Below are 27,444 nucleotides of genomic sequence, written 5' to 3' on the forward strand. Positions count from 1 at the left end.
ATTCCACCATTCTGCCTTCCAGGTCACTTATCCATTCTTCTGCCTCAGTTATTCTACTATTGATTCCTTCTAGTTTATTTTTCATTTCAGTTATTATATTGTTCATCTCTGTTTGTTTGTTCTTTAATTCTTCTAGGTCTTTGTTAAACATTTCTTGCATCTTCTCGCTCTTTTCCTCCATTCTTTCTTCGAGGTCCTGTATCATCTTCACTATCACTATTCTGAATTCTTTTTCTGGAAGTTTGCCTATCTCCACTTCATTTAGTTTTTTTTCTGGGGGTTTATCTTGTTCCTTCATCTGGTACATAGCCCTCTGCCTTTTCATCTTGTCTGTCTTTCTGTGAATGTCGTTTTTCTTCCACTGGCTGCAGGATTGTATTTCTTCTTGCTTTTGCTCTCTGCCCTCACTAGGTTCTCTTGTGTATATGAAGATAAATATATGACTTAAAACAGTGACAGTTGGCTTTCAGAATGTGCTTATTTCCAATATCATCACATTTTTCTTTTCTGTGATTTTTCATTTTATCATAGGAAGACTTTGAGGTTTTTTAGAATAAAGAAAATAATCATACATGAACTCCACTTGAGTAAGTTTTGTCACACATCTTTTGTAAGAACATAAGCATATACGATGTGTAATGCATACAATTAAGTAGTTTAGATTGTTATTAAATTTGCCATTTTTGTATTTTCTTCTCAGAGACTGCTGGCCTTCAGTATGCACCATAGAATTTACAAAAAGAAAGAAGAGAGTTTAGTAAACTGAGTAAAATGTAGCTGTTTATCTGGATAGATTACTTTGTAAAGTGCAAGAATAGAAGACCCTCCTAGGTCAACCTAATGTGTGATTTCCAATTTTTCTAAATAAATTTTATTGACTTATGCATTTTAGTAGAAAATAACTAATTACCAAATAGTATCTATATTTACCCATTAATCATGATGGTTCTTGTGTCATACAGTCAAATATATATTTACATAAATTTCTAAGCATGTCTATTTGTTAACAGTAATGGCATTTTAAACCCAATGTGGTTTCCTCTTTTGTTTTAAGATTTTTCTGTAACATAATATATTTATGTAACATTTATATAGGATAGGTTTTGGAGATAAATAAGAACCTAGTGAACTGTGTGTGTATGTGTTAGGAACATAAATTTAAAACTGGGAGTTGTTCATTGGAATAAGAAATGAAGTTTGATGAAAAAATTTGGTGTCTGGTAATTGAGAAATGTTTAAGAACCAGACATAATTCCCTGAATAATGGAGAGTTATAGCTTATTCAGAACATTCTATAGACACAAAAGCCAAATTTCAGAGAGAACCAAGGAGAGAGAGAGAGGAATATTTTAGGATGATCCACCCTGATTAGTATTGACGCTAGGGTATTAACCGTTTTATACCTACCTACTTGTAGCTGAGGCTACTTTCCTAAGTTTTTTCTCGTTCATGTACCTTCAACCACACTGGTGGATGTTTGCATTTCTTTGTTTTGGCTAAGTTGAGAAAACCTAAATAAATCCTATGGAAGATGCTGTGTATACATTTTTCTCTCACTTGCCCACACACGTTCTCCCTGTTTACAAGAACTCATTTGTCTTAGCATTATAATGCTTTTGGCCTTGACAGAATCTGTTCAAATTAATACAGTGTTCAGTAGCTCAATAACAGAACAGACTATAGTTTTGCAATTTCTATTTTCAAATCATTTGAAGCAGAAAAACCTGACAGGGCACCATTGTGGATCTTCAGTACAAGATAAAGGTATTTGTTTCATTGCAAATAATTATTTGTAACTTCTTAATCAGTGGTTTTATCTTGCTTATTTTCTTGAAATTCAAAATAGACCAAGGTTTTCAAAATGGTCACATATACATGTTATGACTGTTAATTGCTATTATGATCATTTTGTTACCATTTAGTGTACACTTAGTAAATGGCAGGAACATGTGGCAATTGCTTTGAAGACAGTGTGTGTAATGTTTACCACCAATCAGTTTTCCCACTTCACAGATTCAGTTAAATGATTTGCTGAAAGCACAAAACTAGTAAGTGGCAGAGTAAAATGGAATCCAGGTATCTTGCATTCCTAAGCCTGTAATTTTAAAATTATACCTTCTTGACTTTCTGTTAAAATTTATTTTTAATTTACAATGGTACTTAAATATTTTACATAATAATGTAGTATGTGAAGATCAAACACTGATAGCTCCATCCATCAACCCTCTATGGAAACAGCCTCCATGGAAACAAATACAAATTGATGATCTAATTTGTATTAACTACTAGGTGTTAATTTGTATTAACTACTAGGTTTTATTTGACTTACCCTCAGGGTCCTTGTGGACTGAGGAGACAGATACTCTTAGAACTGCTTTGAGACACAGTAGAATTACGAAGTGTAATAGACATTCATACAAACCATTTGGAAGCACGAAGCACAGCTTCATAAATCTTGACTTAGCAGATTACAGGAGGTGTAACTGAATGATGAACCCTGATGGGTAAATACGATTTTTCTTAGGAGAATCTTCCCATAGAAAGGTCAGTCTCCTTTATGGAACCACATGAGAAAGACATAGAAGCATGACTCTTCAGTTGCACATGACATGTAGTGTGTATGGTGGTGGGGAAGGAGTAAGAGAGGCAACTGGAAAGGAAGGTTGAGGACAAATTGTGTATGATCCTAATATCATGCTAAGGGAGATATATTTTATTGAGAAGACCACTGGCAGGTTTTGAATATGGAGTTCTGTGTTTCAACCCAAGGATTTAAGGAGCTAACTCCAGAGGCATTGGGCATTATAAAGATGAACAGAAAGTGTCATGCTGAATTGGAAGTGCCAGCGACACCTCTAGGCAGAGCTGTCTAACTGTATTTGGAAATCGGGGTTTATTCTCAAGGTGTCAGTTACGACCAGTGACACAGACATACAACATAGGGGCTAGGATGGAAAGAGATAACAGAGCAATTCATAAAAGTATATGAGATTTCATAGAGAGAAAAAGTACAATAAAGTTTGAAGAGGTTCAAGGATAGAATATTTGAGATGATATATTTAAGCAGGCAAACTAAAAGCAACCTGAGTTGGTGCAGGCGGGAATAGGTGGAGGGATAGTTAGGTGTGATTATAGAACTTCCTCACAGGAGTACTAGAACACAGATGATTTTTTAAAAATCTTTGAGGGACTTCCCTGGTGGCACAGTGGTTAAGAATCTGCCTGCCAGTGCAGGGGACACAGGTTCGAGCCCTGGTCCGGAAAGATCCCACATGCCCCAGAGCAACTAAGCCCTTGCGCCACAACTACTGAACCTGCACTCTAGAGCATGCAAGCCACAACTACTGAGCCCTGCACCCCACGACTATTGAAGCCCGCGTGTCTAGAGCCCGTGCTCTGCAACAAAGACAAGCCACCGCTATGAGAAGCCTGCGCACCGCAACGAAGAGTAGCCCCTGCTCCCCGCAACTAGAGAAAGCCCACGCACAGCAACGAAGACCCAACACCGCCCAAAATAAATAAATAAATTTATTTAGGGAAAAAGAAAACTGAGGAAGGTGCTCATGTTCAACAGTGTCAAATGCTGTGATGGAATTGAAGAAGGTGCCGTTGGGGGAGAAGCACTGGGTGTGATGTTTTAGAGGTCGACTTGGAAGCTTTGAGAAGGCTGTTTCCATAGAGGGTGGGAAACAAAAACAATTGCGTAGGTTAAAAGTTGAAGACGGCAAAATGGAAGCAGGAAAGTGGAGTAATCTATTCAGAAGTTCAGTGATGAAGGCAAAGAGGAGATGGAATAATAGACTGGAGAGTGATAGTATTGGACAGATGTGTTTTAGATTGGGAGAGATTTAAGCACTTTTAAAAAAATTAATTCTATTTTTGGCTGCGTCGGGTCTTCGTTGCTGCGCGAGGGCTTTCTCTAGTTGCAGCAAGTGGAGGCTCCTCTTTGTGCAGTGCATGAGTTTCTCATTGCGGTGGCTTGTTGAAGAGCACTGGCTCTAGGTGCATGGGCTTCAGTAGTTGCAGCATGTGGGGTCAGTAGTTGTGGCTCGCGGGCTCTAGACCGCAGGCTCAGTAGTTATGGTGCATGGGCTTAGTTGCTCTGTGGCATGTGGGATCTTCCCGGACCAGGGCTCGAACCCATGTCCCCTGCATTGGCAGGCGGATTCTTAACCACTGTGCCACCAGGGAAGCCCTGAGGAAGGGTTTTGATTTACTCTGCAGTAGTATACTATGTGGTAGGAATCTGTAGTACACTATGTATGCTGTACTATGTGCTATATGTAATATGTGGTATAAATGTATAGTCCTTGCTATTGTGGAAAAACGGGCACATAGAAAATTGACATGAACAGTCATGATGCATCTTCAATAACAAGTTTTTGTTCCATTAATATTTAACTAATTCAATTCCATTTTTAGTAAGCAGTTATTATTAGTATTGATTCCTGCTTAATCCTTTTCAATGCCTTTAAGTCTCAGTGTGTCTTCTCCCTTTATTAAGAAATAATCTTTCACATTCGAGTTTTGTCAGAGAGCAAGTTGGCATAGAGCATAGAGCATGACATAGCTGGAACGTTTTAACATGATTTGATTTTATAAAACACGATACAGTAAGGATCAAACAGTTCTTTGTTTTAAAACATTTGCTGCTGGAAATCTGTTACTTATGCAAAAGCCTGCTGATCAGTAGGGCTCTGTCCCCTGATGCCAAGTTTTTAAGCACTTTCTACAGCTTATTGTAAATAATGCAGAGGGGCAATGGGACCCTTTAAACCCAATTCTAGAAACAAGCCTTCTGAAAAACATGGTCTCCCACAGTCAAACATTGCAGCAACTTTCCTATTCAGAAAAATGCCAATGAATGTTCGGAGTTTTGATAGCTAGTTCTTACATTCGTAAAGCTGAGGGAAAAGAAAATATTCTTGACTCACAATCCACAAAATTAATGTGCATATGATTGTATCAGTGTATGAATTGTGAATGTTTAACAATTAAATGTGATTCAAAAATAGAAGATTACAGTAACCAGGGATCAGTTCTTAGACCACATTCATTTCCCTAATGATCTCATCTAGTATCTTGATATCAAATACCATCTGTAGGTTGATTGCCTGCCAAATGTTTCCCCCGGCTCAGAACTTTCTGCTCAACTCCAAACTTAGATGCACAATTCAAGTACTCACTCCTAGTCAATTCAAATTGAATATGTTCAAAACTGAACAGACTAACCCCCGATTCTGCTTCATCAGCAGCCCTTCCTATCACAGTAAGTAGCAACTCCACACTTTCAGTTGCCATAGCTAAATACTTGGTCTCCCTTTTTCTCACACCTTATATTATTGGTCAGAAAATTATGCCAGGTCACCGTGACCAATCTGTATCCAGAATCTGGCCCCAACGTCATCTCCGGTCTGGATTATTGAAATTGAAATAGCCTTTTCAGCTGGTCTGCTAACTTTGGCCCTTCCCTCACCTACATCCACTTTGTCTGCTATATGGTCCTCTTAAAATGTAAGTCAGATCGTATCACACTGCTGCTGAAAATCCTCCAATGGCTTGCCACCCACTCGGAGTAAAATGTAGCCCCTCTGTGTTCTCAGCCCATACACAGTCACCTCCCTCTCCCCCTTCATTCCTTCTGTGGCCTTGTCTTCCACAATTCTTGCCTTCTCTCATTCCACTGAAACCATCCTGGCCTCCATGCCTTTGCCTCTAAGCACATGTCCCCCACATAGTCACATGACTACCTCTCTTTCGCATCTTTAAGTCTTTTTCTCAAATGATACTCAATTTAGTGATATTTTCCCTGACCTTCCTAAATTAAATCCACAGTGTCCCCTTTCTTCTTCTTGCATTATTTTTCTCCATAGCACTTACCACCTTCAAATTTACTTATTTAATTTGTTTAGTATGCTTCCCCTAATAGGATTAGTTCCACAAAGATGTGGGTTTTTGTCTGTTTTGTGTATGGCTGCATCATTGTTGCCTAGAACAGTACCTGGCTCTTGGTAGTTGCTCAATAAATATTTGTTGAAGAATCACTAATATGTGGTAGAGCCAGAATTTCATAAGCTTTCAGAGCCCTTCTCTACAAAATAAATAAAGGTGTGATGTATTGAATGTATACAGTATTTTTTTCTAATTGTTTCTGTACCTGGCAAGTCTGCAATTATAACAATTTTATGACAAATCATAAAGTTTTCGATATTATTAGTTCAGTTGTCCCTAGAAAGACTAGACAAAGATAGGTTTACCGATTCATTGTGAATATTTAACATACTTATTAAAAAGTAGAATAATAATGGATGTAACATTACTATTTCCATGTTTAAGGATATATTACCTATAATGAATAGATAATAAAAGAGATTTAATTTTCTGAGTTCCTTATTTCTTCCCAAAACAAGGATATATGTGTGTGTGTATAGTTTCTAGGTTATGATTGAAGCATTTCATTATAATTAAGCATTTTTTATTCTAGTTATAAAAATACCCACGTCTACCTTTTTTGGGTAATCTTTTGAAAAAAAATTCCTTTTCTGAGAGGCAGTAAAATACATTTTGGCTTGATCAGATAATTCCTGTAAAAGAAAAAATCATTGAATTTTAAATCTGTTGATTTTACACTTGAAGTTTTTTTTAAGTACCATATTTGTGACTTAGAATTCAAACTCTTGTCTCATGAACCTTGATATGAATTCAGTTATGCATTCGTATACATTGTTCATGCTGTATTTTGGGTGATACGTGCTGCCTCCTGAGAAGGTTCAGTTTCATTAAGAAGGTCTATATTAATATAGTCAGCACTTTTATATTTCATGAAACCCATGTTTCACTGGTCCTTAAATAGTGATAATTGGATAAAGAAAGTTAAGGAAGCGAGTCAGTCATAAGAAGTCATGTGTGTGATGAATAGAAAGGGAGTTCTTTTAATCTTTTTTATATGTTTTATTTCTAATGATGTAAAGATAATGTTACAGACATCATTGCAATAACCCTTATATATATCAATACGCTATACATTTTAAAGATTTGTTTCTTCTACATCATTTCCTATTTTATGTAACATTTTCTGAACCATGCACTGGATTCCTTTATTATTTTAGCCTATATTTGCTTTGTAGACATTTGCAGTGCTAAAGAAAAATTGATATTTGTCCTGTGGAAAAATGTGTGCTTATGTATTTGTCATAAAACTATTAGATTCCACAAGAACCCAAGGCAAACTCAATTAGCCATCAGGTGTAATTGTGCTTTAGTACAAATAGTTTTCTTTCCCTAGAGGACAGTCAGGAAAGCTGGTGGCATCAAATGCACAGGCAAGCCTAAAACCAAACAAGGAGCTTTTTAGTTTTGTCTACCCGACATACTCTTTTCTACCCAAGTAACTATTGAGTCATAAATCTTCTTTTGGAAAGCTGATTTTCAGTTTCTTTTCTTCACACTGAAAAATGGTCAGTATATCGGCAATGAGTGTTATGTATTGCTCACTGGCAAGTGATATGTCTAAAGGTGGCCTATTATATGCTAAAAACAAAAGGCTTTGAGTCCTGTAGGATGCCAAAACCTCCAGTCAATTTAGTCAATATTTCAGACAGTACAGTTGGAAAAAATTAGTCAAGGCAAATTGCCATTGTATACCTTCAATATCTTTATGGATCCCAGTTTGGTTAATTTTTCTAGCATTTCTAAATGTTTTGCTGTATATGCTGCTGACAAGGAGCAAATTTAATTATTTTGAATTTCAGCAGCCTTTCCTTCCTTAGCCTTAACTTTCTTGTTGAGGTGCTAATGAGCTGTGAAAAGGCCAAATGGAAGAGAAATAAGAGCTCCAGATAATCCATACTCTGATAAACTACTCCCATGATAATTGACAGTTTGTGGTTCTTCTGGGGCAGTGGGAGAAATAAACAATGTTGGCCAAGTATGTGGAGCAACTTGTGCTAATAACATTGTAAAAGAAGTTTACAAGGCAATCACAATTCTTTTAAACAAATATCATGCGTGTACCTTCAGGCCTAGGCACAATTTGATTATCCAAAAAGCTTTGTAGGTCAAATTGAGTTGCATCCCAGGATTTCTAAATCAAGAGATTCTAAACATACTGGTGACTATTTCCCTTCTGGCTTAAATGAATTTCCTTTTCCTGATTTATAGTTTCCCCAGAACAAAGATATATTTGACCTTCCTTTTCTGCTCATTTGCATGATTTTTTTTTTTTTTTTTTTTTGCGGTATGTGGGCCTCTCACTGTTGTGGCCTCTCCCGTTGCGGAGCACAGGCTCCGGACGCGCAGGCCCAGCGGCCGTGGCTCACGGGCTTAGTCGCTCCGCGGCATGTGGGATCCTCCCGGACCAGGGCACGAACCCGTGTCTCCTGCATCGGCAGGCGGATTCTCAACCACTGCGCCACCAGGGAAGCCCTGCATGATTTTTAATTCACCTTCATGTTAAAGTTTTTAATTGCTGCCATATTTTAATACTCAAGGTTTAATTATTTTTTAAATTTGTGTATGTGGCAATAATTCCGTTTCCTTCCTAGTGTAATATGAAATCAGGCCAATGTATTAAAAATAACTTTTTATAGACTAAGTAGTGATTTTGTAGAAAATTTCCAAGGGTTATACAAATCAAGAAAATGATAACTGACTCTACGCAAGAGTATTTTTAAAATAAAATGAAACATTGTTTTTAAATATAGTATTGATTATCTCAGTATGTGAACAAAGATAGCATTTTTATTCCTTTTGTTTCTTCCCTTCCTATTTTCAAAAGTAGACCAAACAATTTGAAATATGCCAATAGGCATGTTTTAGATTTTGATATATGTTCCAAGTATGATGATATATCCCAGTGATATTGTTACGTATTTTATAGTATCCCTAATTTTATGTGGTGATTTAAAAATTCAAGTATACCAGTAAATTTTAGGGCATTGTACTAATGAAGCCCATTGTAAATATTTAAAAACCTTTATATGAGCAAGTTATCTATTGAGAATACAGAAATTGTACACCAAAGCCAATCATATTATAAACATGTGAAATTATTCACAGAAGGGTCTAGGGGAGAGAGAGACTGGATGAATCAAAGAATTCTATCATTGGTTCTTGGGGTGTGTGAAAGACTTCTAATCATTACATTCAAAGTATGGCACATTCTTACATTTTTGATTTTTAAATGCAGTTTTACCAATCTAGCTATCTCTGGGAAATGCTTCTTCCCCTTAAGTTATGAAAAATATGTGTGGCAACATAGTTAAAATTGTAGGCTTCTGTGAGACAGATACTGAGTTCACCTCCCATCTCTGCTCTTTATCAACTGTGACCTTGGGCAAGTTTCTAACCCCTATGAATCTGGTCTCCTTCCTGTAAAACGTAGACAGTAGGCATTCCTTTTGTTGTAAGGTTAAATTAGGTAGTTTAATGATGTGCTTGCAGCACACCTTACAAAGAGTTAACACTCAATGAACTATACTTGTGTTGTGTTTATAAATTCTACAGGAGTTTAGAGGATGAAAAAAGCGTTATAGATTAGAGCATAGTCTACAAAGTGGGGAGCACCTAACCACAAGATACACAAGAGGATCCACTGGGGTTTCAGAAGAACATAGTATGATGTCTCTTCATATGCATACTTTATTTGAAATTAAGAAAGAAAGAAACTTTACTAATTTTTTTTTTTTTTTTTTTTTTTTTTTTTTTCCGTACGCGGGCCTCTCACTGTTGTGGCCTCTCCCGTTGCGGAGCACAGGCTCCGGACGCGCAGGCTCAGCAGCCATGGCTCACGGGCCCAGCCGCTCCGCGGCGTGTGGGATCTTCCCGGACCGGGGCACGAACCCGTGTTCCCTGCATCGGCAGGCGGACTCTCAACCACTGCGCCACCAGGGAAGCCCCTAATTTTTAATATACAGGTTTTCAGATGATTTTGTATAACATATGGTCCTTGATGTCCTCAATTAGACATCTTTAATCAGATGAATTGGTATTGGGCCTTGTTTATTGGCATCTTTGGTGTTCTGGATGCATTGCAATGCATGTGAACAGTTAAATGCGTTTACAGGTTGTATTATGTTAAGTAGTAAAATACTTATAATATTTTGCAATAAAATCGGAGTGTCCCAGAGAATACTTTTTACTGCACAGAAATGTTCTAGTTATCCCATGGTAAAGTATTGGAAAAAAATGTAGTATATATTTTCTCTTTCAAAAAAACAGGTGTTGCAGATATGCTGAACATTTCTGTGTTGGCAAATGGCTGTGCTTACCTGTGTCATTTCTCAGACATTTCCAAAAGCAGTAAAAAGACTTGATCTCTCCTTTCAAGGCAAATTTCTGTATTAACCGACAATGATTAAGAAAGGAACTGCATTTTTATAGGAAATTTGTGTTATGGAGAGTGCATTTCGAAAATGGATATTTGACAGTATTCTCATTGTAAGTGTGTCAGTTATGAAATCTTTTACATCTACATACAGAAACTTGAAAGGAAAAAATTTAAGTTCATTTAAAATATAAATGAAATGTTTTCGTGAGGTTTTGAATCCATATTATAAATATAAAAATGTTTTCATTTGATATTGCAAGAAATCCTGATTTAGATAATAGAAGATTAAATTTTTTAGCTAAAACTTTTGTAATACCTGGTAGATTGGGTGCAGAGTGAATAGGGCAGCTAAGTTGAATCAGTCCTCAAAATTGCTGTGGAACAATGTGATTAAGAAAGTGGAATATAAAAAGAAATGGTTATGAAGAACCTAGGGGCAAGATGGGAATAAAGACGCAGACCTACTAGAGAATGGACTTGAGGATACGGGGAAGGGGAAGTGTAAGCTGGGACAAAGTGAGAGAGTGGCATCGACATATATGCACTACCAGTTGTAAAATAGATAGCTAGTGGGAAGCAGCCACATGGCACAGGGAGATCAGCTCAGTGCTTTGTGACCACCTAGAGGGGTGGGATAGGGAGGGTGGGAGGGAGGGAGACGCAAGAGGGAAGAGATATGGGCACATATGTATATGTATAACTGATTCACTTTGTTATAAAGCAGAAACACTAACACACCATTGTAAAGCAATTATACTCCAATAAAGATGTAAATTTTTAAAAAAGAATAGAAAAAAGGTGGAATATGCAGTCACAAATGTTATTTTGATAAAGATGAACACTTTACATAATTGAAGAGCATTATTGTAAGGTTCTGGAAGAGTCATACAGGAGATGAGATTTGAGCTGGAACTTAAAGGCAAATATGATTTAAATCTGTTTGGGAAAGTATTTTTGTTGTTGTTGTTTTAATATGTTGGTAACAGAGAAATAAACTAGTAGGAAGGTGAAAGATGAAAATTGATTATTTGTAGGTTTCCAAAGCTGTGAGAGAGAGAATAGAGGAAAACATCTGAGACCACTACATGTTAGGGTATGAATTTGGGACTGTATTCTAAGAGTAAAATCACTGAAGTTTATTGCATGTAAGAGTAAAATACCCGTTATAAACGTGGCAACTATGCTCAAGTTGGATTGAAGCAAGCAAAAGATAGAGAAGAGGGAATCAATTTGGGGAGCATGTCATCAACCTCATTTTTGTGTTGTTTTAGCACAGAGTTTCTCAAAGTGTCACTCCTGACATTTGGGGCCTGATCTTTTTTTGGAGGGGGAGTGGGTGGTGGTAGTGCTCATGCTGCTGTTGAGCTGTGCAGTGTAGAATGTTTAGCAGCATTTCTGGCGTCTACCCACTAGATGTCCTAGATGTCAGTAGCACCCTCTACCCCCAGCAGTGACGATCAAAACTGCCTCCAGATATTGTCAAATGTCCCCAAGAGGACAAAACAGCTCCTGGTTGAGAACCAGTGGTTTAGGGTGATGTCAGTAGGAATGAAAAAGAAGAGGTGAATGTGAAATAAATTGTAAAGTACGTTGTTTGCTGGACAGCTTTCAACCAAATTCTTGAAGATAAAAGAGCAAGTCATTTCAATAATAATAAAAGGGTTTTATTTTAAACTAATACATACATATGTCTTTATGGCATGTATTTTCTACGTCAGATCCACTTGGGACTCTGTTTTGCATTCCTACTCATGTTTTCCATCGCCTCATTTTATACTATATACATATATACCCTTAAATTATTTTATAGTATCTTCCCTAAATCAGGAGTGATTCCTCCTAGCTTGTATCCCACCCTGACTTTTGAGTCTTTTACTTTAAGATGTGAAAAGAAATATTAGTACAAGAGATAAAAAACTTGTCAAAAGGTTTCACAACTTTTATTTCTTTCAAATACCGTGAGCCTTTATACACTCTTCTCATTTCTCTAAACCTTAAGATTAAGAGCTTTAATTGTTAATGAGACCCTGAAGTATATACCATGAAGCATGCACACTCTTGTTAGGAGCCAATGATAAAACTGAAGAACTGTCTGTTGCCTTCAGCTGACTAATCTACCTGCACCAGCAGGGCAGAGGACTGCTCTGGTCTTTTATTACTTGGCTTGAGGCAGAGGGCAGAATTTGTGGCTGTTAATGAAATCTATCCAGAGTCTTCCCAGAGCTTAATATCATTTGCATTTCCCTTATAAATGTCAAAAAGGCCTTAAACAAAGGATATCTTTCCTTGAAGAGAACAGGTGAGGATGTGTGTTTTAGAATCCAAGCAACCTGGTTTTAAATACCAGATCAGGCAGTTACCTTTGTGACCTTTGGCATGTTATTTAATTTTTGTGTTCCCGTTTCCTCATCCTACTATTTTCTGTCATCTTGAACTGTTGTGGTGAAAAATGATATAATGCACGTTAAGTGCTTAGCAAATTGACTGACACAAAGTGCCCAGTAAATAATGGCAGCTGTTGTTATTGCTATTAGAGATGTAGTTGTTGTTGTTGTGATGGTTGTTTTAATATTGCCATACAGCAGGCCATACTTTTTCCTAAATCCTCATTAGAACTTAACTTTGACCTGAATTTCAGGCACAAGCAATATTAAAAATTGCCTATTTAATGGTATCATTAGATTGAATGTCATGTACAGTGTTGCATGATGGATTAACTTCTCGTAAATCACTTCTGTGATCATTTTTCAAACTTTGAATAATACCCTGGTTTACATGTTATATCTCAGAGGAAACACAGCAGAAATGTGGCAAGAATGTTTCCAGATATAAATCCTGGTTCCTCTGAACTGTTCAGTTATTTAGTAAAAGTACCACTTGGTTATCCCTCTGTGATCCTTTAGCTTTCAAATAATCTTTCACTGAAGAATAAAAAAGATTATAGAATACACCCAAAAATGCACCATCCATGCATTGTCTTAGATTGTGTAAAAAAGAAGTGTGACACATTTAAAGGAGCTAAGTGACAAAACTTTCAAAAGTTCTTGAAGCATTTATACATTCAAGAACAGTAAAACTGTTTTTATCCAGGTTAAAACTCATATCACATTTTAAGGTTAAATTTGGGGAAGTTGCCAAAATAGATCAGTTTCAACAGAAATATAAAAGTACTCAGTGATAGATTGTGCCCTCTGGAAACGTCCCAGCTATTTTTCTAAGAGCTTTGTGGTTTGCTGGATTGCTGGTTTCACTACCTATGTGTTGCCATTTGATGACTTATCTCAGTTTGAATTGCCAAAGTCATGCTTCTAAAAATACACACAGCTCATTCAACTGTGTTTCCTCATAAAAATCATTTGCCATTTCAGCGAACATTGGTCCCCAAATACAGGCATTGCAGAGCACTTCTTGCAAACTCGAATGTGCTGAGCATTTTATATGCATCATTACATATAATCTTTTCAACAGTCCTATGGAGATATATTATTATTTTCTTTGTTTTACAGATGGGGAAACTGAGACACAGAGAGGTTGAATAACTTATGCCAGGTCAGCTAGATAGTAAACTGGTTTTTAAAAAATATTTATGTATGGAGTCGTGTCAAGCCTATTATTAGAAATGAGTCTCCAGACATTTGTCCTGGACATTGCAGGACTAACACATATACTTATTTGTCTTCCCCCATTACTTTATTCTTCCGCTGTCTACTCCTTCACCTTTATGCATTAGCAACATCTTCAAGGAACACAGGTGACAATATCTAGTAATTCTTTGTGCAAAAGGGTAGTAATTAAACCTTTGAAGTATGTGGGTAATGTTGAATGAATTTTAGTGTTCTTAATTTTGGAAACAACCAGAATTGTTTCATCCATCCATTGTTATGCATCTCATCTGAATCATTATTTGCCCAATGTACTGCAAATATAAACTACTTTTATAAAGACAGAAATTAAAATAAGATCAAAGCATAGGAAAAAAATTATTTCCAGTTGATCCTAGCATCTCCATTCATGAAATGATTGGTGTCTCTTTCTTATGCCTAGATCTTTTTCTATAAGAAGCAAAGATCAAGTTTCTTAGAAAATTTTCTTTTCCATAATATGTATGAACTAGCCACAAGCTAAAGTGAAATATGTAATACTATGACAATGAATACATATTTTGGGAAACTAAAACGAAAAGCTTAAGCCTATGTGTCCTTGTTTGTTTCCAAATTCTCTTTGAAAGATGGACAAAAAATAAATAAGTAAAAAGAATACGTGTTTTTCCAAGGGTTTTATTGCAAATGTGCAAATGTGGAATTCAAACAAATTTCTTCTTTCATGGGTTTACCTGAAATTCTAGAACCATTTCCAGTTTTGTTCCATGAGCTATAAAAATTTTTTTTTCGAGCTTCCCTGGTGGCGCAGTGGTTGAGAGTCCGCCTGCCGATGCAGGGGACATGGGTTCGTGCCCCGGTCCAGGAGGATCCCACGTGCCGCGGAGCGGCTGGGCCCGTGAGCCATGGCCGCTGGGCCTGCGCTTCCGGAGCCTGTGCTCCGCAAGGGGAGAGGCCACAACAGTGTGAGGCCCGCATACCAAAAAAAAAAAAAAAAAAAAATTTTTTTTCATCTTGATCCAGAACATATATACATATACATTTGGCACACATATATATATACATATCTGAAACAAAAATTAACAAAAGAATCTAGTCCTTAATATAAATTACACAGACTGGTATTTTTATTCTGTTTAATTTTAAGTAGAATGTTCCTGGTCATGACCCACTAAAATGATTTCATGAATCACTGATGGATCATGGCTTACAAATTTGAAAAACAGTGGTCTAGACAGAGAAAAAATTACTCAGAGTCTAGCTGACAATTTTGCCCATAATCATGTATATATGTAGAGCTGATTTATAGATATAAATAATGATTAATTGAGTTATTTATGTAATTTTACATAGCTTATTCATGTTTGAATTTACCTTTAATATAGCTGTCTTTGCAAAGTTTTTGTTTTATGAACATCCTCAGACAAAACTTTTAGATTCAGAATTTGAGTGCTAGACAGCATGTCCTTGAGTATAAAGATTTGCCTTCTAAAATTTTCTCCAAAAATTCAAGCCTCTGTAAATATCAGTAAATCATGAGCTGTTTACTTTTTTAATCTAAATTGCACAGTAGTAAAATATAGTATTGTGTTACATGAGTAATAGTGTGGTTTACAATTTATCATTTGCAAAAGATTATTTGAACTCAAGATTGTTAATAATTTTTAGAACTTTTAAATAGGAACTAGATTGAAGTTCAGGTTCAGAAAGGTTTGATTTAATTGATGCTTGCTCTTACAAGTTTCCTGGGTCATTTTTTTCTATAGGAATTATCTGGCCCTTGAAATCTGGACAGTGACTTAAGAAGGTAACCTTGGAGCAGGTTGTGTTTCAAAATGGTTCTTATGTGTAGAAGAACCGAATAATAATTAATAGCTATCGCCTACTCTATTGGGTTCTTGCACAAGATCAGGTATTCTGCCAAACACTTTACATACTCTCCTTTAATTCTTACGGCAATCTTAGGAAAGTATTATTGTTCTCATTTTACATAGGAGGAAGCTAAGGCTAATGATGGGGCTAAGTAACTTTACCAGGGTGACAAGATTCAAACACTGATTGTTTGCCTCCAAAGCCCCTGGGTTTTATAACCACTTTTTATTGTACCTAATAAATGTCCCATCTCTTCTCACCCATAACCCAGGGAAGGCAAAATATCCAGGAGTGGACTGTACTTTTTTTCCACCTACATACAGGGCTGGCTAGCAATTTGTACAGCCCAGTGAAAAATGAAATACGGAGCCCCTTGTTCAAAACTGCAGGAAGGAAAGTGCTGTTAAAATTACTAAAATATAAAGCTGTCTACTTTATTCTATGGTCTTTCTCTCAACTTGCCATCGTGTTTTTTATTTGCTATTTGACATATACTGAATAAAGAAAATTAAAATTTTAAAGTATTAGCATGAGTTTTACTGCCCATTGTTATATTGTGCAATTGAGGTTGTAAATGTAAATATAAGATCGTTTAACTCAAGCAGAATCACCAGCATTGCACGATTTGTATTTCAGAGCTTGTGCATGCATATGTATTTCATTCTTAACGTGGAAACATTGTACAACTAAGCTGTTTTTATTTCACTTCTTGATAGGTGTAAGTTCTACCAATGTTCTGTGCCTTCAGCTTACTGATGAGTTAAGGAAGGAGTGAAAGGAAAGGAACCATCTTGCCCTATCTTTCCCATGTTTTCTTAGGATTGCCTTCTTTCTGCATTGGAAGCAAGTTCCTGTTTAAACAGAAAGCATGACTTCCTGGGGCTGTCAATGCCCCTCTCATTCAGTCATAGTTACCTTCCGCTCACTTTGAGTCTGCTCAACTCCCACATGTCATGGGTCCACCAGAATTCTAGGCTCATGGGACATCAGAAACACTGTATGCAAATGGTGCAAACACACCTATTGCACTTATCTCCTCTGCTCCTGTGCATACTTCATCACCCCGTTGGACCTCACTTACAAAACCCAAGTTCAAAGATAAAATTATTGAGAGTTTTAAGACGGCACTGTCAAAAAGCAGCTAAAGCAAGCAAGGGGTCGTTCTGAGTCTTGAGCACCATAAAACTACTCAGGTTGCCCAACCACGAAGCTGGTTCTGTCTACACACATCTCCCAGGCTACGTTTTTGTGACTTTTTTCCTCTTAATGATGACTTTTATATTTATTATTTATAGTATTTAGGTGTAGAGAGAAGGGATACACCATGAAACTTGTTCTAACCCCTCAGACCTTCAGAACTTGCCTTGACCTTGGGAAGGGCCAATGCGACTAGCCCTCTTGGGGCATTTATGCTCTGTTTGAGATACTGGAGTTGGGTGATTTTGACTTAACAGGATGACGTTATTTCTGCCAATTGTCTAGAAATAGATTAAGAGTGCATCATTTGATGAAAATATTACACCAAAGACTGCCACTATGCTTGTTTGTCCTGAAGGACTTAATAGAGAAATTTATCATATTAAAGTTTCAAAATTGGAGCATTTATCAGAAGAGCACATTTAAGTTGGTGCTAGCAGCTCAGTGTGATAAGGTCCAGAATTGCTGGGGACTGGAAGTTCAAGGCAGGCATGGCAGGGAAGAACCATCAAAAGGATGCATTTTTCTCTAGGCAAGGTCTTGAACCCTGCCCCCCCACCACCCCAAGTAGCTTCTGGTTGTTCTACAATGCCTCAAAGTGTTCTACAATGTTTGTTTCCTTTGCAAAATCCTGTTTGTTAGGGCCCAGTGCTTGCTTGCTCTCTTTATAGGGTGTTCAGAAGATTCCTCTCCAAATATTTCTCCAATATTTTTGCTCTGACTACTTCAACTATTTGCCTGTGCCCCTTACCTCAGCAAGAAATCCTCTTGAGTGTGGGCCTTCTCAGGATTTCTAAAGCCCAGCAACCTGCCATGAGTGCAGTAGGCCTAAAGAAAAATGTATGCAGCTTTTCTTAGTTGTTAAAATTTTTGCTGTTGATAATTGCCTTCAGGTTAAAGCAGCAGGCACATAGCTTATCCCAAGAGCTCTCTTCCATCATTTGGTAGTACTGGTCCCATAGCTCCTGAATCTCTGCAAATACACAGCCAGGTTTAGAGGTCAGTATTCCATCCTAGAAGCTACCGTCAGCTCTACAGGTGATTCTCTTGAGGTCTCCATTACTTGGCTTGAGGTGGTGGAAGGTATGGACATGCATCGCACTCCAGGGGCATCCTTTCTCAACAGATTTCTCCAGTCTCCTTGTTTCCTCTTACACACCTTTAAGCTAGTCAGTGGATTGAGGGTGGTGGGACAGTTTTGTGGTCCCTTCTTAGCAATTCCTTCATAGGTGGCCTGGATCTTCTCTTTAGAATTATGAACACTTTGTTACCATTGTTCTCAGCTTTAGGATCCAAGGAGAAATTACAAGACAACTGTTGGGAATCTCAGTTAACATCCTGCTAAGTAAATCTGGTAGCAGATACTTCATATTTTGCTTTGCCTAAGATAATGTCTTGTTATTTAAACCATGGCCTTCTGGAAATAAAGGCTTAAGTCACAGAAGTCGTTATACTGTTAGAAATTTCAGATGTGTGAATGAGGTTATTTCTTTTTAAATTTTACCTCTCCCCCACTTATCTTCATACTAATAACTTTTCTGGTCTGTGAATTTTCAGAAATATTTTATTAGGGGCTCTTGGGAAGAGATGTTTCCTTTAATGTTATTGCAAAAGTTATGTAAATATAATACCAATAATGTATATGTAAAGGATTGAAAATATGAACTAAAAAAGTTTACCTATGGATGAAAATCCACGGTATTTAAAATACAACATGAAGAGATGATGTACTAATTCACTCTTTATAGTAATCCAGAAGAGCTTTAATAAAATATTAATTCGAAGTGGATTCCAACTGCCATTTGAGAATTTGTGTGTATATTTGTGGGGATGTTAAAATGTAGGCTCATTATTGTATGTTTCTGCTGTTCGTGTCTCTGATAATGCAAGTGGGCATTTCTAGCATTTTAAATATTTCATTCGATTTATCATTTAATGTACTGGAACAGTCTGCCAAGATACTAATTGTATAACACCCAATTTGTTTTATTGTTCAGCGTTTGGAAGCTCCTGAAGACAAGTCATTTGGCAGTTCATTGATGGAGACTGAAGTAAACCTGGACAGTTACCAGACAGCTTTAGAAGAAGTACTCTCATGGCTTCTTTCAGCTGAGGACACATTGCAAGCACAAGGAGAGATTTCTAATGATGTAGAAGAAGTGAAAGAACAATTTCATACTCATGAGGTAAAGCAAAACATCGATTAATGGGGATTTCCCTGGTGGTACAGTGGCTAAGACTCCTGGGTTCAATCCCTAGTCAGGGAACTAGATCCCACAGGCTGCATCTGAGAGATCGCGTGCTGCAACTAAGAGATCACATGCCACAACTAAAAATCCCACATGCCGCAACTGAAAAAGATCCTGCGAGCCACAGCTGAGACTTGGTGCAGCCAAATAAATAAATAAATAATTTTTTAAAAAAAAAACATTGATTAATGAAACAAGGCAGATGACGTATGACAAGTCTCTCTGTTTTCCTCAATTACTCTGTAAGGTCCTTGTATTTTGATAATTTAGTGTTTATTTTGAGAAGGAAACAAGATAAACGTTCATGTGTTTGGCATTCCAGTAGCCAGCTTTGGAAGTTGTCCTTTGGAGAATAACACTTGAAGATGCTGAGATTAGATTTTGCCAAAGACTCATATAGGAATATGAAAGGCCAACTCCCTTCTCTTGGGTCAAGGTCAATGCTGAGACAAAACTTACACTCCAGAGTACGTGTGGGGTATCAGGCTGAAGTACCCCCAGTGGGAGACTTTTCCTGAGATGACACACTTACTTGGCTTTCTCCCCTCCCCAGTCCTGTTTCCTGCTTCTTTGGCTCCCTTGTAGATCTCCCCTGAGATCTCCTCTTTAATAAATCACTAGCACATAAGTCCTGATCTCAGGATCTTCTTCTGCAGAAGATGACCTAAGCTAGTAATGTTACTTAATTCATATTAAAAACAGTATTAAGTTTTCTTAAAAATTAAAATACTTTTACTGGGAATAAAGTTTAAATGGGCTACAAATTTAAAATTGCAAAAAAAAGAAAAAAAAGATTCAAAACCATAATGATTTCCCTACAGTGTCAACTGTTATCAACTTCTTTCTTTGTCAGGGGTACATGATGGATTTGACATCCCATCAGGGACGGGTTGGCAATGTTCTCCAATTAGGAAGTCAGCTGATTGGGACAGGGAAATTATCAGAAGACGAAGAAACTGAAGTTCAAGAACAAATGAATCTCCTAAATTCAAGATGGGAATGCCTCAGGGTAGCTAGCATGGAAAAACAAAGCAAGTAAGTCTGTTTTTAATTTCTAACAGTAGCAAGTTTTAGAATCTTACTATTATTTTGATGCAGTTTCTTGTTTAAGTTAGGATTCTCAGTTCTTTCCTGAAGTATGCAGCTCTTCTTCAGGGGGCATTTTGGTTAGATTTTCATGTCTGTTATATTTTGGTTTTCACTTTTGTAATCGAAGTGGAGATATTGGAGAGAAGAACCACTATCTACAGAACTATACTTTAAAGGTTCCTAAAGTTGTTGTCATAGTTAATATTTTCCAAGTTTTCTCCAAAAATTAAAATGTGAATATAGAAGACGTGAAGTTTACACAGGAAATCATGCACATAAAATCACATATTAGGTACAGTTGACAGGAAACTTCTCTTCTAAAGGAAAAGCTCTTAAAATATTAGTTTTTCATATGTTTATGGAAATCCTCTTGAAAAAAGTTTTTCCTGTGTTTGGAAATCCTTCTTCAAGTACTTGCATGGTCGTGAATTATCTTAAAAATATATATTGACTTAATCAAAAAAGAATTTTTGAGACATTTCTGAAAATGGCAAATTTCTTATAAAGGTAACAAGTAGATCTCATCATTTTGAATGTTGCTTTGATTTATATTGTTAGGTGTGTGTATTCATGTAGAGCCTATTGAGACAAGATAGATTTATTTTTAAATGAAAAGAAATGAAGTGCCAACTGTGGATTTGAATACATTAAGCTAAAGAAATTGTCCAAGCGCCTTAAGTTTACTTAGCTATTATTTATGAAGATTAAAACCTTTAAAATAGGACCAAAGAAACTCATTAGATATGCTGGGAGGATTGTTATTCCAGTACTAAATTATAGTGTGACAATAGGGAGGGGAAACATACATTTTTAAGCTCGTGTATTTTGAAAGAATAAATAAAGCATATATAAGATAGAATTTTCACGAATATTGGTATTCTAAACCTGGAGATATTAGTCTGTGCATGTTGACTTTTTCCCCAACTGTGATCATTTCGACAATTGCAACTAACCCCAGATGTGAGAATTATAGTAGCCATATTATAACTATTAAGTCCCCCCCACCATGCCCAAGGCTCAACTAGTTTACGCCACCCATTTATCATTATAAATCATAAGATATAGAGCCTCCTACTTGTGGTCATATGCCAGCATTCTTCAGGATACAACTTTTGTTTGCACCCGTTTGTACAACTTAAACAGAGCAACCTCAGATAAAATTTGAAAGTCTTTAAAATCCAACCTCCTCCTTTACTGCCTTTCCCATAGTGGCACCATCCTCTTTTCCTTCGTGCATTCTGTTTTGCCATCCTCTTCTGGAGGTTAAATAACCCCCATCGTTCCTCACTCTGTTTTTTCAATAGGACTAACAATATGGGATTAATTATTCATACTAACAATTAATTAATTGCACCTTGAGACTGAGTTGAGGAAAGGTGAATTCAGCCTAAAATTAAAATCCCAAGTTTTTAATCTGTTACTATAACATTTAAAAACAGGTTAATTTTTAAAAATTCCCTTGTTAAAGAGATTTCTATCTTTAGGTGATGGATGACAGCACACACACACATATGTGTGTAATTTCCTCACCCCCCTCCTGCTGGAGGATGCAAAACCTGAAATGACAATATCACTGAGCTAAGATTGACATCAAAGTATAGTTTGTCCTTAGGGAAGTTTGGAGGACTTCGGTTTGTATTTAAGCTTTTAGAATGATTAACAAGAAGGTAAGGGCAGCCTCTTAGCTGGCATAGCTTTTGCTAAAACATAATAGAGTTTTTAAAATGAGACACTAATACGGAACTGCTTGTAGCACATAGACTTGTCTGGACAATTTGTTGAGATACACATACACAAAGCATTATTTAAGCCAAGCAAATTCAGCAATTTCTTGTGAGTTTGTAAATAACAGTATGTTTCACATACCACTTTCACTAACTTTGTCGGTTTTCATGCGTAAAATTCTAAATGAGATAAGCCATTATGCAAACTATGGAGGACCTGGCTTTTGATAGATTTTTTTAGAGGAATCGAAAGCTGATTATAACAATAGGATGTTGTCAGTATTTTAAAAATACAATTTGAGGTTTTATTTAATGCCTTAGCACATTGCTACCTGTTCAGTTTCTACTATCATGGCCATGTTGATGATAAGTTTCAATTTGGAGCATTACCTATTGTTTCCAAACATATGACTACTTAGGAGTAGGAAGGCATAGTAAATTGCTAACAAACAAAAAACGTGTTAGTCCGCACCTTTCAGCTTGCTCCCACAAAGAAAGATAGGGTATGGATAGACCAGTCAGAAGCCATTATCCCTGCCTAAGCATAGATTTAGGGTGAGAGGAATGATAATTAAGGTTTCTCTAGGCCTATGAGATATAACCAAAGACAGCTAGAATTCTTAAGTTGTTGTCTTATCACAAAAGTAAAAAATTTGGCTGGGAATACAGATAAACTGATAACTAAAATCTATGAATATTTACACTTGTAAGTTATAAGTACTATCTACCAACATATCTATGAACAGTAATCAAATTACATTCAATATATAGTCATTGTGATATGTATATATAACACTATATATGTGACTGTGTATATATATACAATACTATCTACATCTGTATCTATCTATATACACACAAATATTAATAAATATTAATGGACTGCCTCAAAATATCAGTTACATTTCAAGGCACTGGGGATACAGTAATGAACCCAAGAGGCAAGGTTCCTGAAGCTCTAGAGAGTCTGACATCCAGTAAAATTAAAACACGCATGCACACACGCACACACGCACACACACACACACACACACACAATATCAGATAGGAATATGTTCTTTGAAGAGATTAAAAGGTAATGTGATAGAGTTTGAGGGGCTAATTTAGCCTTTGTGACCCAGGAATGTTATTTCTGGGGCAGTGCCATTTAATTTGAAATTTGAATGACAAGAAGGAGCCGCCATTTGCAGATGAGGCGGAAAGTACACTTCAGACAGAGGGAACAGCCAATGCAAAAGCCCTAAAATAGGGCCAGTCTGGCTTGATAGAGGAACCAAAAGGCCAGCATGGCTGGAGAGTCGCAGGAGGGAAGATTAGACAGCTGAAGTATGAGATGGGGTTGAAACATAGGTAGGGGTCTTGTTGTGTATTGCAGTGTCAGGGTAAAATCAAGGGCTTTGAGTTCTAGCATAAGTACAAGAAAAAGCCATCAAAAGGTTTTAAGTAGGGGAAAAACAGGTAAAGAAAATATGGGTAATACCACTAGAAGAAGACAGGGCAGTTATATTCAGTGCCATAGCTCAGGTAAGAGATGGTAATATCTTATGCCAGGAGGTGGTTGCAATAATACATGCATGTATTCTACTATCTTAGCCCAGTCATTAATTTATAAACCATTCCTGCTGTATTTATTTTCTTTTTTGCTGATCTAACAGTCAAGATTTTTTTTTTCCTCTGGAAATAGGCATCCTTGCCTCATACATACAGATGCTACCTTTATACAGGTTGTATCTAGGAAATGCTGTTTATCCCACAAACCGTTAACAATTATCAAACAGAACAGGAAATTTTAAAAATACAGAGGTAACAAAATGCTCTGATTTCTAACTTATGCTAAATCTACTCTAATTTGCCTAAGGGATAAGGTCTCCCTTTCTCAAACACCTATTTATGTGAACTGGGCGACATACTTTCCCTTTGTGGTCCTCAGTTACTGATTTCTGGAACAGTGGTAGTTCCACAGAACCTGGCAAACCTCTAAAAGATACTGGCCAAGATAAGGTATGAAAAGTAGATTGTAAATGCAAAATTATTACCAAATGTAAAGAATTATCATCATTATAAATAAGATGACTAGCCGTGGGTTAATTATTTTAACCATACTGTATAACTATGCCTCATATATATTTTTTGCTCTTTTTTTCCTCCAGCCTGTTCTAATTGCCTTGCTCATTTTTTCCCCAATGGATTTGTTTGTGGATGTTTTCTGTGAGGCAAGGGAACATGAACAGTGTGATAAAAATTGCGTTTGAAGTTATAATTTTATTATTGAAACATTTAAAAATATTCCTTGCAAAGGAATGTAAGTAAAAACATAAATATATAGATGCTTCTTCCTTTCTTCCTCCATTTTATTCTATTCTCATTTGATTCTTTCCTTATTAATGTGTTTCCTCTTCAATTCTGATATCTTCGTGGACATGAATTGATAATGAAGCAAAGACTAATATAATAAAGAACTTTGTTAAGATATCTCTAGCTGCACACTACCTTGACATAAACATGTTGCTGTTCGTCAATTATCAATCTTTAACAATGTTTATGAGATTGAAATGAAAGAACTAAGTGCCATTGATTGCATAATTAAAATAATTAAGACAGTATCTGTTGACATGCTCGAGCTGGAAACCTTCAGAAGAGTAGGCAAAATGATTTTTGTTTTGTTTCGTTTTTTATGCTGTAGAATACCCTTTGGGTGGTGGGACGTGAGGGAGAGAGAAGAAAAAGACAAAACTTCCCTCTGTGGAAGTACAAGAAGACTACTGGTGTAGGGAAAACAGAAGATTTTCTTCTCTATGAGTAAGCTAATTAATTTGATTGAAAAATGCAACCTGCAGAGAGCAAAAGAGATTTATTGACATTTCTACAAGGACTCATAAAGATAAGCACAGCAAGTTCCATCAGCTTCTCTGATAATTGTGGTTAGGACATGCAGGGGGAAACTAAGACCTTTGTGATGGTGAGGGAAAAACAAATGAAGGTAAGTCAGTAAGGAGGCCAAGTGAAGTTATGTTCTGGTTTATATCAGCAGGAGGAGAGATATGAATAGTCTCTGGATGAAAATGCAGGCTATAACATGGGAAATAATTGTGAATCACCATTAACATTTTGGCTGTAGAGAAAAATATGTCTAACAACTCTGGCTCATCTTTTTTTTTTTTTCCTCTCTTTCAAATGTCTGTTCCAACCTGGAAATGAGATAACATATGTGAGGGTGAATAGAGCAAAAGAGTTGCTGAACAAATGGGTGGGTTGTTTTCTTCCAAGTGAAGTGACTAACATATTGCACATGTGAATATCTGAATGAATGGATGAATAAATGAACTAATTTCTTAAGTAGTTCTAATCTGTTAAATGAATTTGTTGCAGTGAACTTTTTAAGTGTGTAATCTTAGACTCACTTGCCATTTTATATCATGGTTTCATTAATACATTTTTTTCTTCTCATCATGTTAAAGTAAGAATTCCTTGCAGATCAAGGTAGTTCAGGAACCACTAGCAACAACATCACCTGAGACGTAGTCAAAAATGCAGAATTTCAGCCCTCATGCAACAGAATCAGAATCTGTAATTTTACGAGAGCTCAGGTGATTCCTAAGCACCCGATTTTTCTATCATCCGAGGTGGGCCAAACATATAAACTACTTTCTCCGAAGCTCCAGAAATGGTGCTGGTGATGTCACGTTCAGTCCTCAAATGTTGACATGGAATAGCAAGATTCTTGTGAAAACATATACTATAGAGACAATGTGAGAGTACTGACAATTCATTATTGGCCTAATAAGCAACAGTTATTAACATACAGTAAGTTGATCAGGTTTAAATCGATATGGCTGGCCATGACAGTCTTTTCTGTAAACAACACACAGTTAAAATGTGGACGGAGGGTGAGGGCCCAGGTTCAGTCCCTGGTTGGGGAGCTAAAATCCCACAAGCCACGTGGTATGGCCAAAAAAAAATAAATGTGGACACAACTTGTTCCGATAAGATAAAGTATGTGACTCTCATAGTTTAAATTATAAATAGGAAAGCCAAATCTCTGGAATTCAGAGAAATGAGAGTCGAGAGTAGCATTTTTTGGAACACTGCTTTTTCAGAAAGATAAATAATGATAATTAGAAAATAAAGCTCAATCATTCATTCATCCTTCTAAGTAACAATTCTTACCTCCTGTGTTCCCTGCACTGTTTTAGATACTGGGGAAATATTAGTGGACAGAACAGACTAAATCCCTCTATTATTGAGCATGCCTTGTTCGTGGGAGGAGACAGACAATTAAAAAATATGTAAAATATGTATATCATAGCAGATGGCATTAAATGATAAAAAGGGGGTAGAAAGGCAGGGGATAGATTTAGAGAGTGAAACGTTGTGTTACTGTGGGTACGTGGTCAGTTAGGGAAGGCCTCCCTGATGAGGTAATAGTTAAGAAGAGGCCTAAACGAAGGGAGGGAAGGGCCATGCCAATAGCTGTGCCAAAGGGAAGCAAATGGCAAGATCCCAAGGCAGGAGTGATCTCGGCATGTTTGAGAAACAATGTGTCAGGTAAAGTGTTGCTTTTCTCATTTATGGCTAGAAAACTGATTTAAATTAAATCAGTGGACTGTCTCAACAGGAGCAGATTTAATGGAAGTTGACGTTTTTATAATCTTAATTCTGGTATTTCTGGTTGGAAAAATGTATACATTTTTGTACTATATCGTCTTATGTGTGATTGATAAGTGATATTATTTATGCATTCAAGAAATATTTATCGTATGTCTAGTGTATGTCAGATATTATATAGTGACATAATTTTTGAAGTGGAGAGTGGGTTTCTATTGCATAAATTAATATGATCTTAGAGTGTCAACATACCCCATTTTTACTAGAGGTAATTTAAACAGACTTCCAATCATATTTAAGAGTCATCTTTGGTTTGTGATGACATCTGAGAGTTTCTTCACCCACTTTTTAAGTATTTAATCAGGAAGATTGAATTGAGTGTTGCCATAGTGTATTTGCCACAAGAATCTATTGCATCCAGCCATGCAGCTTCTTTATTATGTTACTGTTTTGAATTTATGCTGTCAAAATGCAAATGAATTTGTTTGCATTTTGAACTTTAATATTGCTCTGGATAGTTGAAGAATCTCAGTAATTAAACTGTTGTTAAGCTATATGGATGAAGGAATAAAATAGCATCAAAATCCAAGTGGAAAGAAAGGTTTGGTTTGATTTTGTTCTCAGAGACATTAAACACTAGTTCACTTTTGAGATTTATTATAAAAACCCCCAGCAGTCCTACGTGATGTATGCACCTCTTCCGTTCCAGTTGAGGGAAGTGGCTGAGGTAGCATCATCCCCTGGCCCTTGCTTCTCTGTGGTCATTGGGAAAGTGGCCCGAT

General features: G+C 36.7%; 1 protein-coding gene across 17 annotated transcripts in view; it reads left to right on the forward strand.

Annotated features, from left to right (window-relative positions):
* Positions 1-27,444, forward strand: part of DMD (dystrophin) — a 2,551,447-nt gene that overhangs the window by 983,842 nt on the left and 1,540,161 nt on the right. For all 17 annotated transcript variants that reach the window (XM_067023689.1, XM_067023685.1, XM_067023692.1 and 14 more), the window contains 2 exons: positions 18,993-19,181; positions 20,098-20,279. In XM_067023689.1, the coding sequence (XP_066879790.1) occupies positions 18,993-19,181; positions 20,098-20,279 (371 nt within the window). The remainder of the gene's footprint in view (positions 1-18,992; positions 19,182-20,097; positions 20,280-27,444) is intronic.

The sequence above is a fragment of the Kogia breviceps genome, chromosome X (assembly GCF_026419965.1).
Source record: "Kogia breviceps isolate mKogBre1 chromosome X, mKogBre1 haplotype 1, whole genome shotgun sequence".
Lineage (NCBI taxonomy): Eukaryota > Metazoa > Chordata > Mammalia > Artiodactyla > Physeteridae > Kogia > Kogia breviceps.